The 17,490-nt window shown below is 42.8% G+C and overlaps 1 protein-coding gene across 1 annotated transcript in view; it reads left to right on the top strand.

Moving 5' to 3' along the window:
• Positions 1 to 15,790, top strand: part of spata20 (spermatogenesis associated 20) — a 35,619-nt gene extending 19,829 nt beyond the window's left edge. Inside the window, exon 16 of the mRNA XM_022743542.1 lies at positions 14,878 to 15,790. Within this exon, the coding sequence (XP_022599263.1) occupies positions 14,878 to 15,069 (192 nt within the window). The 3' untranslated portion in view covers positions 15,070 to 15,790. The remainder of the gene's footprint in view (positions 1 to 14,877) is intronic.
• Positions 15,791 to 17,490: the final 1,700 nt, after the last annotated feature.

The following is a 17,490-nucleotide window of genomic DNA, read 5'->3' as shown; positions in this document are numbered from 1 at the left end:
TGCCTGGGGTGTTGGCTCGTTTAAGTGTGGTTCTTAAAAGGTCAGCCTGATCTCTCCTCTCCTCTCCTCTCCTCTCCTCTCTCCTCTCTCTCCTCTCCTCTCCTCCTCTCCTCTCCTCTCAGTGTATTAATTTACCAGCTATCTCTTTTTAGACATTAGTTGACCATAAAACCTTTCTCTAACATCTTAATGCCTAGTGGCTCTGCAGTTGCAGAGATTCTTCTTGTGTTTGTGTGTGTGTGTGTGTGTGTGTGTGTGTGTGTGTGTGTGTGTGTGTGTGTGTGTGTGTGTCCGTCCTCCTGCCAGCGCTGGCACTGACTGGTGGTTATGATTTGGACAGCTGTCAGTCTGAGTCAGACTTAAATTCTGTATGGATGGCCAACATGGCCGCATTTCTCAGAAGCTTCAACCTTCAAATTTAAGAGAATTTTCTTCTTTTCAGCAACAAAATCTTGTATTTTGAAGGAACAGAGTGACAGCAGGCAGTTCTTGCTGCTTTAGCATAAAGATTGGGGTCACAGCTCCCAGTCAAGAAGTAGTCTCGCACATAACTTGTTGTTTTTACTCTTAATTTTTACCCGACATATTGATGTTAATTAATGAGCTTTAGAGGAGCTAGTTGGTAGTTTTTTTACGTTTTGGACAGAGCCAGCTGTTCTAAGCTGTTTCCAGTCTTTATGCTAAGTTAAGCTAATCGGCTACTGGCTGTAGCTTCATTATCTAGCAAACACATATCAGAGTGGTATCAGTCTAGCTCACAGAGAGCAAATAAATGCATCTTCTGAAATGTTGAACTATTCATTTAACGCATATTATTTTACATATTACATTTTGAAATATTGTGCTCATAATAAATGGTTGGATTCTCGTGGACCTTGCCTGTTTAAAAGCTGTGCTGTGCTTCACTTTGATTAGTTTTGAACACAGTCTGACTTTAATGATTACCTCATATTGGACCCTCTGTAATGTGATCTTGACTGCATTGGGACTTTAGTCTTTGTTTACCTCTTATCCAAGAGTTTCCTGAAGAAAAAAAGGGTTTTAATCTCAATACACCAATGTTATTGTAGTGAATCACAAGCAGCAGCAGAACAAAAGGAAGTCGTATCCACTGAGATGGAAGTTTGTTTCTGGTGTATTTTATGGGCATTTCTATGGAGTGAGAGATGAGTAAACTGGAGCTCCGCTGTTCTGACTGTGTGAGACTGGGTTCTGTTTATTTGAACGGCCCATAAACAAAAATTAGCTCAGTAAATTAAAGCAGCAATTGTCAAGTGACACACTGCATATCTCTCAACCGCTCTCTCTTTCTCCTTCACACATCTTCATCGGGCCGTTGCAGATTCCTGCAGAGAGACAGAGACTGAGATAGAACTATTATCAGGACCAATCTATTATTAAGAGGGTTGTTCATGACGTACAGTCACATCCAGCCAGGACCAGTCACATGCTCGGCTTTGTTACATTTACTTTAATCAGTAAGTAATTAGTTACTTAAAGCTATTAAGCATTCTTCAAAAAACAGCATAATAATACCAAAATAGATGATGAATGCCCTCACTTCACAAAATATTGATCAGAACAGACCAGCACCAGTGAAGGTACGGTCTTTTTACAGAGTGTTGCATTATGGGTCGTCTGTAACCTTAAAGTTGCTGAGCTGCAGAGTGTTTCCAAGTCTGTCTATAGTGATTCTGAGTTAATCAGTGTTTCATTCGTCCAGTTTCACCTCCAGGGGTACCTGAAGACCTGCGTCATGTGATCTGCTGCCAGAGAGGAAAAGAATTAATAATAAATGTGAGTCTGAAAAATGTTAAACGTCACAGAAGATAATTGTAGAGAGAAGAATCGACTTGCTGCAGTAACTGAGTCAGCTGACTAGACGTCCAACAGAACAAATATTTGAGAGAGAGAGAGCGTGAGAAGTTTGATATCGTCCGTGTCATTTTATGCAGTAAATTCGTCCTAATCAGACCTCAGCCTGATCGAGGGTGTCGGCCTGTGTCTGCTAATGATCGCACTAATGGTAGAGCTGAGGATACAAGAGGAATGGAGGTTTAAAGGACAGTGAAGGGTGAGAAAGAGATGATGGCGACCGGAGGAAAACACTGATCTTCACTACTGAGATCAATAAGATGGTAAAAGAGACAGAGATGCAAATGTAGGACAAGAGTCAGAGTCCCTCAGTTCTCCCACTGGAGAATACCTCATTCCTTTATTATTTAAACTAACTATACTATCACTGAGCACTTAAGGTAGGTGTGTGCGTGCGTGCGTGCGTGCGTAAGCCAGACTCTGCTAGACAGGTTTGTCAGAGTGACACAACAGATCCAGATTTTCTTCTAATGAGCCTTCATTGAGCCTCAGAGTGAGATGGAAGGGGAGAGTAGTAAATGAGACAGAGGGGGCAGTGTGTGTGTGTGTGTGTGTGTGTGTGTGTGTGTGTGTGTGTGTGTGTCTGTCTCCAGATGTTATGAGAACAGCCGGCCATTAGTGGCAGTAGCAGCTATCTTGGCCGGGCTGAGATGTGATGATCCAGCACAACACTAAACACACAGACACACTCATTCAGGGGGATGAGATCCGCTCCCCAGAGGAAAAGCACTGCTGCCTTCAGCAGCTGTGAGACACACACATTAGCTGTTATGGCCACAAGCAGATACCCAGATGCAACACATAAACATATTCTGGTATATATGAATATATGTGTATGCAAATCACACCACATACATAAACACAAGATATCACATGTACAGTGAACACATTTTGATAATTGATTGATTGACCTTTCGTTAAGTCCTGCCCTTCTTACTTACTGATGCTGCGCCTGACGAGCTCTCTGCTCTCCCACGATACATATGTCAGTTTACACTAACGATTTAACACGTCAGTCTTATTCAGTTTTGACAAAAATGGATCCTTGAGTTCAGATAGGGTGAATTTAATGGCATGATACTGCACTAAAAGACTGAGGTTACAGCTTTTAATGTAATGAGAGAAAAAGACTTTTAGGACTATCGCATGTGTCTGGAAAAACTTTCTTAGATAAGAAGTGCTGAAAAAAAACAGATAATGACCAGGACTGAGCGTCTGACATTATGCTAAACGTTGATCGCATCCAGGACCAGTTTCACACACACAGTGAATGAATGGGGCTTTTTAATAATGTAATCCCGCCATCTAATGTAGCCTCGTTAGCTAATGATCAAGTTGTTCCTTGGCCTTTCAAGTGACACTTGAAATTCACTCTTCAATAAACACCGTCGAAGTGCTAGTTGCTGGTTAAGGTTTTTACTTAAAGCAAAGGCAGCAGTTTCTTTTACTACATTACTAAATTATTACAATACAGAAAAGAGAAAAGGCGCTGGAGAAGATGAACATTGAATACACTGAATATTACCCATAGCAGCTATGCCCCAGAAGTATAAAACGGCGGACATGCTAATGGCTAACTAAATGCAGCTTAAGCTCAAGCAGACAAACTCACCTTACAGTTTTACTTTGTACTTTTTGGTTTTGGAAAGACTAATGAAGAAGAAGAAAAGGGAAAAAAAGCTTGACAGGGATAAGGTGCAGTAAAATATTAATTTCGTTATCCACTGTACTTGGTGTTTAACTGCTGGTAGTAATCAAAAAAGGTACTAAGAGATAGCCAGCAGCAGAAAAAAATGGATAAGAGTAATTGGAATAAAAGCAATTATAGTGGGGGAGAATAGGAATCAGTATGAGAAAGATAAAAGATAAAGTGTATAATGGAGTCAAGAGGGTGAATTATGTATCTACTAAGGCTGGAAAGAGATGTTGGGATGTTAAATGAGATAAACGGAAGAGGTAGAAGGAGGGAGTGAGTGAGGGGGTTGTGCTCGATGTTACATTAGGTGGCTATGAACAGAGAACATGGCTAATTTAAATCCAATTACTGCCCGCCTGTTTTCCTGGTTCAAGGCCGACGTGCTCTAATTCTGCTGAATGAGGTGCTCAGACCCCAACAAATGCTAATCCAGACACACACACACACACACACACACACACACAAACACACACACACACACACACACACACACACACACACACACACAAACACACGTTCGCTTCATTTGATTTATTTACTATTAACAGGTAACTCCACACAAGACTCTGTGCTTCCCTATTCACCCCAGCACTCAGCGCTTCTTGCTCACCTCTTCGCTTGTTGCAATCAATTATGGCCCGAACAGTCATATTGAGACATCATTCCTGATTGTAATTGCTGCAATAAATTATGCTTAATTTTTCTATTACACAGAAATATAGCTTGATTAGAGCCGTGTCGATGTTTGTTGATTGTGGAGGCTCTGAAATTTAGAAGAGGGTGGGAGTTGGAACACAACGAGAGAAGCAGTCTTTCTAGTAATTATTCCTCTCCCCTTCTCACACTCCCTGTTCCTATTCCTCTGCACGGTGTGTGTGTGTGTGTGTGTGTGTGTGTGTTTGTGTTTCTGTTATTTCTGGCACAGGAGTCTTTTCTTTTTTTCTTTTTTGTTTTGCTCTCTGACTCCCTCATTCGCGACTGTGAAATGATCTATGAAGGCTATCATGGAAGGGAAACAGTCAAGGATGTGGGAACAGGCAGGTAGCAGGAAATACTTCGGTGCAATTTATCACTTTATCTGTGGTGATCCGTCGTGGAGCGAGTGGGTTTGGCAGAGGGAAACCTCGGCCCACCTTTGGCCCAATCCAGTGCATCCCAGACATTTATTTACTTGTGGAGAAATATCAACATTGACCACTACATTTTGATTTTCTATTCTTTGATTTCACATGGGTAAAATATCATTTCAGCCCCTCTCCTTGAAAACATGACGGTTAGCATAGCTGCTAGCCAGTATCGACCGCTCGTGCAAGTGGATAACATTAATATTAATTCTTTAAATCGGACTCTGAACGTTTGCTCCTTCAATCCAGATGAATATTAAAAATATGTGCTCGTCTAGAGGAGGCATGAGGTTTCAGCAAAACAGAGTATTGATAAATTTAAGAAAACAAACATAGCGGTGTGACTATCCGATTTATTTGTTCCATTGTTTGCCTCTGAATAGAAACACAAAAACATGTAAATGAGAGCAGCTTTATTTGGAATTCAGCTGTATTAAAATACTGTATATGTGAGCACAGAGAGGAGGAGGGAAGCAAAAGGCTGAAAGCGGTAACAAATACTGCGAGAGCTGCATCCAGTGGAAACAAGCCCCCGCTCTCTCCACGACATGCTCCTTCCTCTAAGTCACTTCTTACTCCCTTCCTTTGTCTTTTGTTTTAGTGTACAATACTTACACTTTCCTGGAACGTGAACTCAGATGGTCAGATTTTGTATTTGAAGGTAAAAGTTTGTCAGAGATTAAAGACTTGGGTCTGCCTTACCTGTGGGGGTCAGCATGAAGAGTTTACCCCCAATATGTACATAAAGATTGTGCCTGTAACATTTAACAGACAGACGGACGGCAGATTGGGACAGCTTTATTGAAAACAGGGAATAAACCTGGAGTTAAAATCCTGCTGTTGTTAATGAAATCTGCATTAAGAAAATAAGCAGCTGTGTTTTGCCTCGGGGGTGCAGGGTGGGATATCTGAGAAAATAAGTTTCTCTCAGGTTTTCTCCTTGGAAGACATTTACACAACATGGAAACCATCCACCGCTAAATGTGCTGATTTATACTAATGCAGCGTGTTTTTCTGTGTTCTCTGGTAATAAAGCAACAAAGCCTCTTGGCAGTAGCGTCCACAGTGGTTCAATGTATGACTTCATATCACTGTAACATTTACCTGTGTGGTCTTTTATGAATTAAATCATGTTTTATAAGGACTGTAAATCCCATTGTCAGTTCTCATTGTTGTTGGCCTCGATGCCTCTTGTCTATGCAGCATATTAATCAGTCTCAACTGTGCTTTTGCCCCAAAAAACTATGTAAGTAAGTGACAGTCATGCACGCAGAGATAATAGTTTTGCTGGCTCTCTCTGGAGTGCACTGAAGCGAGGAAATTGAGTGGAGGCGATAGGGAAAGGTGTAACGTGTCTGTGACAAGAGGTGAGGAGGACCACAAGATGCTGGTGTTAGTGAAAGATGCAGAAACGGCTAAAGGTATTAAAGGGATTTTACAGGATTTAATAAACTCCTGGAAAGAGATAACTGTAAGTAGACAAGTTTCCGGTTTATTACTGCTTCCCTGGTCCTTCTGCGTCTCTCCGTTCCCTAGACAGGAGGACGACAGCAGGACTGAGCGGAACAGAGGAGAGATAGGATGAGAAAACTATGGCCTTTAAGAGGAGTGATGGTCTTTTCCGAAAGTATCTGTGGAGGGAAGCAACTGGGAATCCCTAACAAGACCTCAGAGACATGGGGAAGAGATAGGACGATGTCAGGGAAGGCAGTGGGGGGGGGGGTAGAGAGTGTAGTCAGAGGCTAACTCGCACTGGTAACAACAGTTCGGAGGTTCAGAGGAGGATTAGAGCTGGTCAGTCTCACAGTCCTTCACCGTGAACTCTGACCTCCCTCACTTCAATCTGCTGCTATTTTACCCCTCTGCTTCCTTTATCATAATCCCTCTGTTGGCTCATCAAAGGCTGCGTCAACTACACCCCCTGCTAAGCCCAATAACCAGTCAGAGAGCAGAACCTCAGGTAGATTGACAAGAGTGGAAAAAGGTCCCAGGTGGTTGCTGCCGCAGGAGAGCGTCATTTACATTTACTCATTTATCAGACGCTTTTATCCGAAGCGACTTACAAGTGAACGACATCACTAAAGCTTCAGTGCGGGAGGAGACCCTGGTGTAAGAACTAAGTACTAATGCACTCAGATAACCACTCATCCTCTTTCTCTAGTTTTCTTATCTTGCTCACCACCGTGCTTTAAAATTCACTTTCACATCTCCGACGTTTGTGTCACTCCATTCTTCCTTGACTTGTTAATCTGGAGTGTTACATATCCCTTCCTTGAGTGATTTTTTTTTTTTTTTTTTCCTTCATTTAATACTTCCAGCATGTGCCAGCACATCCATAAAGCTATGGGGGAGGTGCTTGTACACCCAGGATCCAGCAGAGAGTGGACAGCTTTAGTGGTGTTGTTTGAGATATAATCCTCTCCCTGTGGCTGTATCTCATCTGTACGTCTGCTGCAGTCATGCTTGACGCTGCAATGCTTATCCACTTCTCAGCTTGGAAAATGAAACCCACGCTGAACGGATAAGAAGCCCGTGTGTGCGCATGAATTTACACAGACACACAGTTGCAGATGCCCACGTGCCTCGCTCTGTTGCTGTCTCTTTATCTTTATAAGCTGTGGATGTTTTGCTTCTGATAAAATCAGGGATAAAGTGGGGGTTAACACATTGGTCCAAGTTCTGTTTAACCATGTTTTTGAAGAGTGAAGTGAAGAGGAGGGAAGTTAAATAGCATTTAAGCAACTTTTGAATATTGTAAAAACATAATAAATAAGCATAAACATAAGACTGGTGTCAAACCGTCATGTAAACCTTTCAAAAGAAAAGTTAAAAACTATTATTACATGTAAAATGTACTGATTGATTTTCAATTAAACTTACGAAAAACTTAAAAGTCGGTTAAATTTGTCATTTAACAATAAAATAATGATTAGAACTGCACTTCAATTATAGGTTATATTGTTTTTCTGGCTGCAAAGAACAATACTGACTGCTATTGTTTTTTATTCTAATTTTCATATACACAAATTTCCCGGAACCATTTCACTTAAATTCAAATAAATTCAATTAAAAATAATGTTATCAAAATAAAATCTCTTCCAAACATTGTGAACATGCAAAAATATTGATGATTAGTGACATTTTTATTTATTTATTTAGCAGCTAGCAGCTAGCTTGTTAGTAGATGAGTGTAAATGACCTGCAGCTGTCAGTGATTTTTTCCCCCTTGGCACAACTCTTCCTTTCACCTTTCTCAGTTATTTTTCTCCCTCTGTAAATGAAGCATCATTTACTTAGTAGATCATTAAAAAAGCAGCATATGTCTTTGTACACGTTTCATTGTGTAAAATTAGATGTGGGCTAGTGCACAAATGGCTTCCCTCACAGTGTGATGTAACAGCCTTTATGTTCTCGCCACAAATACTTTCACACACGACATAAGACTCAGTTTCTCGACACCTGCCTGTTTACAGTTTCCCGCGAAGAGTTGGAGAGAAACCTGAATTTTTAATCTTATCAGGGATTTGAACCTGCTGTGTGACTGAGAGCTAATGAAACACATCTCAATGGAGCCCAGCAGTCTTTCATCTCACACATACAGAACAGACAGACACCAGTGGGACTCAGGGGTCGTTACTGTTCAGAGGCCTTTATTTGCATAGCTCATTATCATACACAGAAGTCATTCAGTATTACTATGATCACCTGCACAACTGTTTTGTCGTGTTTTAGTTAAAAAAAATATGAAAAAATTTACAGTTTTGATACGATCAAGTTTTGACTAAATACGTCAATCAATCACTTTAATAACATAAGACTATGAAGTTAATCTGAATACAATCTGAACAACTCAGGAACCTTTTGTTTTTGGTATTTGTGGCGCCACCTATTGGTCAGGTTCAGATTACTTTGGTAGTCCTATTCCCAGTCACCTGCTGAAGATTTATACATCTACCCAGATTTATGATGATTGGACAAATGGTTGATGAGTTACAGCCAATATTCACTAAGCCCCGCCCTTTTTTTTATTGGTTGATGGCGGCCATTTTTTTTCTACCAATCTTGACGAATGTAAAGATTCAGGTAACTATAGCCGTCAAATAAATGTAGTAGAGTAAAAAGTCCAATATTTCCAGCAAAAGTGTAAAGTAGCATCAAATGGAAATACTCAAGTAAAGTACAAGTACTTCAAAATTTAATTTAAGTACAGTTTTTGTGCATCTGTGAAGCTAAAACGGTGCCACTACTGGTGGTTGTGGTCTCCTCACATGGATAAATACTGGTGCTGTTCCCCACAGCAATTACAACTGAAGAAGTTTTTGGAAGAGGAGCAAAATCAAAACTTTTTTTTGTCTTCCTGGAAGCTGTACTGGATCCTCGAAGGCAAGTTCAGCCATTGCTAAACATTGATCCATTACATCCTGTTTAGCTTTAGTATTGTGTTGCTGTTGTTGTGATGCTAGCCCATTAATCAGCCATTAATCTGTAATTAATGAACTGGGGGGGGGGGCTTTAGGAAATGATTGTTTGAAAGAAGTGCTTCTCACTTAAAGTAGAAAGTTATAGCTGTTGGTGTTTCCTCAGAAAGGTTTGGTGCTGGGAGCTAAACAGTAAACTGCTCAAACCCCCAGATGTAATATCTGCATAGTAACCAGGGATTGGTCATCCTTTTGCTGGGTTGCCTGGGCAATGGTGTCTTCAAATATCAATGTCCTTTGTTGCAAGAAGATTTATTTATAAAAATATCTATGGACACATATGTTGTAATACCCGGGGGCCACATGATGTTTACTTAAATCTTTTCCATGTGGGAGATCTCACTTGTTCCTGATGACACTCGTACAACATTCCTAACTCCACACGACTTTTATGATGTTTCCAAAACGAGAATTCCCTTTCATCTTAAACCCAACATAAGCTGACGATGTATGTCGTAGGTATCGGGGGTGGGGGGGGGGCTGATTGAAGAGCGGGGCGCTTTTAATTCTGCACAGACACCGAGGCGTTGTCACATCTCACTACAGACGCCGGTGATTTAGTGGAGAGGGTCCTGTAGAGACTGTCAGCAGCTGAAAACTGATGCTCAGCGTGACAAAGGACAGAGCACACTGCCGGAACAGACTCGCCCACTCACTTTAACTCAGGCTGGAAGACACACAGTGTGTGTGTGTGTGTGTGTGTGTGTGTGTGTGTGTGTGTGTGTGTGTGTGTGTGTGTTTCAGAGCCACTAGCTTTTGTTCTGTGTTTTTCAGATTGAATTTAGTAAATAAAGTGTCACATAAAGATTAAAAAAGAGTCATAATTGAAATCACGTGAACAGTTGTATGGAACAGGTATATCTCATTGAATGTAAGAAAGTGGTTAAATATATAAATAATATAATATATAATTAATTAGCGGATGAATAAGAAATAGCGAGTCTGACTGGCAGTTTTCTGATTTCAAATAAAAAGGCAGTTTCAGTCACATCATCTTAGAACTAAAACCTTGTTGATGTTCCCACATAAATCTGTCTCTTAAATTTCTCCTGACCATAATTTTCTCTCTGGCACGCTCACCTCACACACACACACACACACACACCCACCCCAACGGATGTCTGTAAATGTGTGTGGCGCATATGGCCCCGCCGGTCCAGCGCTGATTTTAATGTCCGAGTGTGTGTGTGTGTGTGTGTGTGTGTGTCTGTCCTGGGGTGGCGGCCCAGATGCCAGGGTTCTTATAATGACTGAGCAGGTCCCTTCATGCAAGCGTGCAGTGTGTGAGACGAAACAGCGAGAGGCACGGAGGAAGTAAATCTCCTCATGCTTGGCTGCACATGGAGCCATTAAGAGCCACCATCCTCACTGCTCCACAGGTTTGACAGCGGCACTCAGGAGTGTGTGTGTGTGTGTTTTTTTTTTTGGGGTGTTCATCATGTTTCTTTGGCTCCACCTCGCTGACAGAGGTCGGCCTGTGAGTCGTGTGCTGGGTTAGAAACCGAGGGGATAAAAAACATTACCTTTGACGATGTGTGTGTGTGTTTGTGTGTTACTGTCAGCACAGGTACACTGTGTTCTTTTAAAGTGTCTGAGCTAGACTGGTTTGGCAGAGTGAGAGAGGGAGAGAGTGGGAGGGAGCTGTCAGTGTAAGGACATTTAACGGGTGGGAGTTGCATGTGTGTGTGCGTGTGTGTGTGTGTGTGTGTCTGCTTGTGTGTGCACGTGTGTGTTGATGTGTGTTTGTTTCAGGGTTGCCCAGTGTATGAAGGGATTAACCCTGTGGGAGTTTGACGGTGCTCTCATGTGTATCCAACTGTGCTGTCTGCTGCAGCTTCTCACACACACACACACACACACTCTCACACACTCTCACACACACACACACACATGCACACACACGCACACTCATCCTGTCCAGTCCCCAGGGGTGTGTGTAGATATTGTTGTTGTGACACAGACACACTACAGCGTGACCTTTAAGTTGAGGGTGTGTGGTTGGATGTGGTCTGTGACCCGGGGAGGGACGGCATGAAGCTCACAAGCTGAAAGAAGAGTCAAGACGGAGAGAGGAGAGCGCTCAGCTTTGGCAGGGAAATCCTCCTCCTGTATCCATAGCAACAGTCACACGGTTATGACCACATTCCATCACACTCCTTACCAGTCTTCCCCTGTGTGTGTGTGTGTGTGTGTGTGTGTGTGTGTGTGTGTGTGTGTGTGTGTAGCCCAGTTCATACCTGCTGCCATTAATATGCATCTTGGGTGATCCGGTCACACCAGGCGTTTAAAGTGACCGCTCGTCATCGTGTGACACGTACGTCATTTCTGTTTGCAAGGACCAAATGCGTTGTTGTTTTTAGTGAGGCCAACTGTGACAGACAGGTCCATTGTCAGTGTGTTTGTGTCAGAGAGAGAGAGCAGGGCAAGGAGGGGCTGAGTGAATCAATGCTGCACACAGCTCTACAATGAAATAAGGTTTACGCCATTTCAAATAGTAGAAAAAAATGGCAAATCAATATGTGGCGGTCAGTGTCGATATTGTGGTGGGCCGCTACAAATAAATCAGGGTATGGGAAACACTGTGAGACGTGATCGTGATGAAACTGTGTGGCTGGATAAAATAGACTGGCAGAAGACGTCAGGTGAGTAGGCGGTCCTTTAGGTCTGAACAGGTGTTTTCACAACTGCACTTTTTAGTTTGGTTAAACCGAACCATAGATTGTAAATAAAGATGGATGTAGCTTGCGTGACGTCACCCACAGGTTTCTAAAGAGCGGTTTTGAAGCTGCTCTACCGTTGCCATCTTGGCAGTACCCTACTCCGCCGAATTCCCGGCTAATACACAATTGGGCAAAGAGGAGGGGCGTGTGTGGAGCCCAGCATACGCTCACCCACCTGTCACTCAAAGTTACACGCCCTCAGTTATGCAACTGAACTATAACTTTAACTGTTAATGAAATTTAAACGAGTGCGTTATCGGTCCTGTCCCAAACGAACTCTGGAGGTTCCTGTAACCTTCTTCCTGTGTTTAGTTTCTTGCTCCGGCCAGGCAGTCCAACCAATAAGAGAAGAGAGAACGTGCCTACGTGGATTGTAATGATGCATTTTGGTTCAAAGCAAACGGAACCAAGGGGGGAAATACTACAAGTTTACAAACTCATTAACTGAATTGGACCAGAGCAAACCAACTTTAGGTGTGAAAACGCACTTAAAATCTAAAAAAGTGTTAACAGAAAACCCTGCACAGCTGTGTCAATCCATAGTTTCCTGTTTCAGAATTACAGTTATTTCATCCCTGAGCTGTGTCTAACAGGTGCTCCAACATCACTGTAGAGAATAAGATAAGATGAGACAGAACAGTATCACTTCATCATCCCCTAAGGAGGAATTTTACTCACCACGCAGAACATTTAGTAACAGATACAGAAACACCTCAACACTGCAGAGAAGTCTTCAATGACAGGAGACTGGCATTGAAAGGTTCTTGGCATTAGAGGTGCAGATGGCTACTGGCACAAATGAGCGTATAAATGACTGAGTTGAGCACTCCAGGCGCATAGAGACGGCCTTGAATGAGAACATGAGGCTCATTGAGGCAGAATGGAGAGGATGCAAACAGTTTAGCATGGTGGGCCAGGTGAATGGTGGCTGGCAGGCGCACAGGGGACACAAGGAGCGTCTGCGCTAATGGACACGTTTGCCAAATGGTAGGGTGACCAGACGTCCCTGTTCTGCGGGGACCTTAATGAAAAAAACCTTTTAAAGCTTTTGGACGAAAGGAATATAAGTAATCAAGAACAATCAGAATTTACAACTGCTTCAAAGGTAGGGAGTCAAATGCAGAATTAAGTGTACCTAAGATGCCCCAGTAGCCACCTCTACATGGATACATGGCTTGATAGGAATTGGTTGGATGGAGTGCGCTACAGTTTATTGGGACCAAGCTCTTAACTTCCTCAGATGAAAGAGAAAAATCTGCATAATCCCTGATTTTTTACTGTTCACAACAAAATTGGACTTTTTTGATACCTTACCCAGAGAAATGTAATAATAACGAGACTAATGGATAAAAATTATGAATAAAATTTAAATTACAGTTAATACTTGACTTTAGAAACAACCGTTTACAAAACGATCTCGACATGGTCCACTTACTCTTTCATCCGTATTACATGGTCATCATCAGTAGATTTTGTTTGCTCAGATGACACGAAAATGCAGATGGTCCAACTTTTCACGATTCTGAACAAACCTCTGACATCTACTTGACGTAAATTTCTGAGCTTGAAAACAGCAGTTAACAAGACAATACCAACTCAACGTCCACATACTTGAAATAAATAAAAATGTTGAGTGACCAATCAACCATAAAACTAAAAAGTTTATGTGAAAAACCAGGTAAACTGATTCTGTTGTTTATGCAACGACGTATTAATCTCAATACCAGCACCGAACATTGCTGTCACACAGGCGGCTTGCAGCATTTTGTTTTTTGTCAGAAGAAGGTATTTCAACTCTTGCCACAGGGGCTAAGGAGATGCAGAGTTTCTAAATTGATCCATTGTCTGAGTTGATGCTGGCATACAGTGTTATTAGTGAAGAAAACAGTGGCACAGCTCCAAGTCCTGAGCGCTGTATCGGGCGCACAGTCGCAGCTGACTCAACAAGATAAGGAAAATAATAAGTATTAAGTGACTATTGAGTATTTAACTGCGAGTGGCATTTTCTTTATCATAGTTGTTAAGTGTTTGTCCTGCAAGGTGTGTTGAAATTATGGTTTCCTGCATAAGTCAAGCCAACAGTCCTCAGTATTTGTGTCCCCTTTAATGCACTCATATTGACCTTCAGTCTGTCATACACTGACATACACGTCATGTCTTCTCTGGCAGATGATGACATGTGTTCTGTCTCTCTCTTCTTCCCTCCGTTTATCACTCTGTCTGTGCTCGTCGTTAGCGTTGTCATTTCTGGCTGTGTTGTGAAACAGGGCTGGTGCGGGGCCGGGAGGAAGTGACACATGTTTGACAGGAAGCCGCCGCAGGGACGGACAGGGCGGCCCTCTTTAACTTCGCTCTGCTGCCTGTCCAAGACCACCAACACACACACACACACACACGGGTCTCTGTATAGTTGTGAGGACTCTACTTGACAGGACCTAATGCTAGCCTGAACCTTAAATCCAAGTCTTAACCATCAAACAGCCCTTTGAAGTGGACACACACACATCAACACAAGCAGATTCAAAGACCGGCCATCTCTTTCCACTCGCTTCTCTCGTCACCCTGAGTCACATGCTTGTCGATAAATTCATAGATTTAAATGATTCTTTGGGTGTGGCAGCGGTGGAGTTTAGGATCTGTTCGTTCACACACTCTATTGTCTGTCTTCTGCTTTGTGCACGAGACCAGTGGTAGCCATCGGCCCACACCTGAGTGTGTTATTTTTAGGTTTATTTTAGTTTTGGGTGAATGTGTGTGAAAAATCATCTGGCTGTATTACTGGAAAAATACAAAGTGATCACTTTAAAACTATCCCTCACTGAAATGCTCCACTCACAGGATAAAACATGTTTTAAAGACCTGCACACTAAGAAAACGCCGGGTTATTTTAATAACCCAACTGCTTGGTCTCTGATAACCTTTTACTTTACTTTTGACATATTAAACTGACCCTTCTTCTCCTTGCATTTCACCTTTCTGGTCAGGTCTTGATGCTCGTCGACAGCGAGGAGAGTTTCCTCTGCCAGCGTCTCCCCGCCCTCTCCTCCATGTCACAGCTGGGCGGTGTCGCCACAGCCTACGTCTGCCAGGACTTCACCTGTTCTCTGCCTGTCACTGACCCGCAGGAGCTACGTCGGCTACTGCTGGACGTCACCGCGGAGACGAAGACAGAATGACGACCAAAGAATTAAACAGGAGGGCAGCAATGCTCGAAGACTGCACTCCGTCAATATGCAGCGCTAGCCTAGTTTTGCCATAGTAGAATACCAATGCTTAAAAAGTCGATGCGCTACACTAGCAGTAGTGGTTACCAGCTCTTGATTAGCAAAACCAGCGAAGTGTTACCTCGAATATCAACTCACGTTTTATCTTAGAGGGCTTTGTGTGACAGCAGCAGTGGCAGCCTCCTGAAAATATAGCACTTGCACAAAATGTCCTGGCTTGACTGTTACTCTTAATAGACCTTAGACCACTTGGAGGAATTGGACCGAAAATGTTTTGCCATGTTGTCCTCTCCTCTCCTGTGTTTCAGCTCCCACATCCATGTCACATGGATCTGACAGGGGAGGCCTACATGCCTCTGTTGTGTGTGTGCGTGCGTGTGTGTGTGTGTTTGAGGGTAAGGTGGTTTGCAGGTGTGTATTTTCCATTTACATGAATTTTAAAGGTTCATCATGTATGTGTTTTTATTTATTTCGCAGTAACCTCTCAGTGAAGGAGGGGCTGTCTCACGAACCTCCGTGTAACATTTGCTCTCACGCTCGTTTGTTTGTCTGTTATCTGGGATTCTTCTCCGCTGCTGTAGAGACTCATGTCTCATGAGACTTTTATCTTAAAGGTTTAGACAATAGTGCACAGCATGTATACGCACAACCCTGAACAATAAAGATATTTCTCTTATAAGCAGCGTCCATTTCATGTTCTGTTTGTTTGAAATTGTTATTCTTGGACTTGGGGAATACTATTCAATTCAATTTATTGTGTAGCGATTGGGAGGGGGGGGGGGGAACAGCTGTATATGCTGTTGTACATGAAAAGAAATAAATACAGCTGGCTGTCATTGCTCATGGTATTGCTTAAAGGAAGCTTATATAGGGTGGAAAATATCGGCCCTAGCACGGAACCTTTGTAGGGTCATTGTTCACAAACTGGAATTTATCTGATAAATATGACGTAAGGTTTCGGTGTTTCGGCGGAGCGTGTGCAGATTCAGAAAACATCCTCATCAGCTGCGGTGCGTCGAGCTCTCAGGGCCACCGTAGGTTCCTTGACGTGTCCCAGTCTCTGTAATCAAGTCCTGTGGTCGCACTAACTAGTGAGACGAGTAAAGAGACGAGTCCGTTGTCTGAGGAGATCATCGGTAACTTTCACCAGCGCTGTTCCAGTTCTACAATTGACTCTAAATCCTGATTGAAAAGCCATTAATCGCAAATAATCACATGACTTGGTTCGCCACAACTTTTTCAAGGATTTCAGAGAAACACTGGAACAAACGATCGAATAAATTGTGACATTTTTATGATGTGTTCTGTTTTCTCTCAGCAGGAACGGAGTGAATGTTGCTATCAGTCTGCCTTCCTCTGCTTTTGTTCTATAAATAATCATCATACCGAGAGAAACCCACTGTTGTGTGTGTGTGCGCCCCCCCCCCCAGCATGCTCAGTGAAGGTAATGTAAACTCTGTGTGACTGTGTTAATACTGAAAAGGGGACGCATGGGAGATAGTGAGTATAAATGTCTCATGTATGAGAGCGGGAGACAGATGGACCGCTAATGTCGAGGCGAGGGAATTTGTCTCGGAGGGCGCCGCTCTGGGCTGTGGAGGCGATGGAGGAGAAACAACTCTGGAAGAGAAGAAGCAAACGTGACGCTTCCATCATGACACGACCTTCTTATCCACCAATAGGAACACCTTGACCATCTGCGCTTGTTTACTTGTCCTTCTCTTTCTGTCTCTACTTTTCTTTGACACCCCCCCCCCCCCCCCCTTCTTCTGCCTCTGTGGAAGAGCAAGAAATTACCAAGAGAGAGAAAGAAAAAAACAGGGTGTGGAGGAGGAAAATGAGGATCAGAGACAGACAGATAGGAGAGAGGGATCACTCTGTTCCAATTTAGCTCCATTGTGTCCCGACCTCACTTTTCTTAACCTGTCAAGACTGGGAACAGTCACACTTTTTGTCACTTTGTGGATCCTTTTCATGTATTTCCACCAAATGCTTCCACGCTCTTATCTCCCCCTCGCTCTCTCCGTGTCTCACCCTATCATCTTCCTCCAGGTTGGGACCCATCTATCTTTGGTCTCTCCTTCTCTATTCCTCTGCATGTAATCATGTTGGAACTGCTGTCTCCTCATTTATTCCCCCCCCTCCCACACCCACACACACACACACACACACACACACACACACACACGCTTATATGCAGTGTTTGTTACCCTCCCCTCCCCCTTTTGAATTCCATCACTTGTCTCATTATTGTTCCGCACTAATTGTTTTGATGAGCTGCACAAGCTAAATTTTCATTAGCGCTGGGATTCATGGTTGACCCCAGCTAACCTGTTGGCCCACTAATTATGGAGCTATAATCTGCACACCACA

The sequence above is a fragment of the Seriola dumerili genome, unplaced genomic scaffold (genome assembly GCF_002260705.1).
Source record: "Seriola dumerili isolate Sdu_G_001 unplaced genomic scaffold, Sdu_1.0 BDQW01000068.1, whole genome shotgun sequence".
NCBI classification, from domain to species: domain Eukaryota; kingdom Metazoa; phylum Chordata; class Actinopteri; order Carangiformes; family Carangidae; genus Seriola; species Seriola dumerili.
This window is presented reverse-complemented; position numbering and strand designations above follow the sequence as displayed.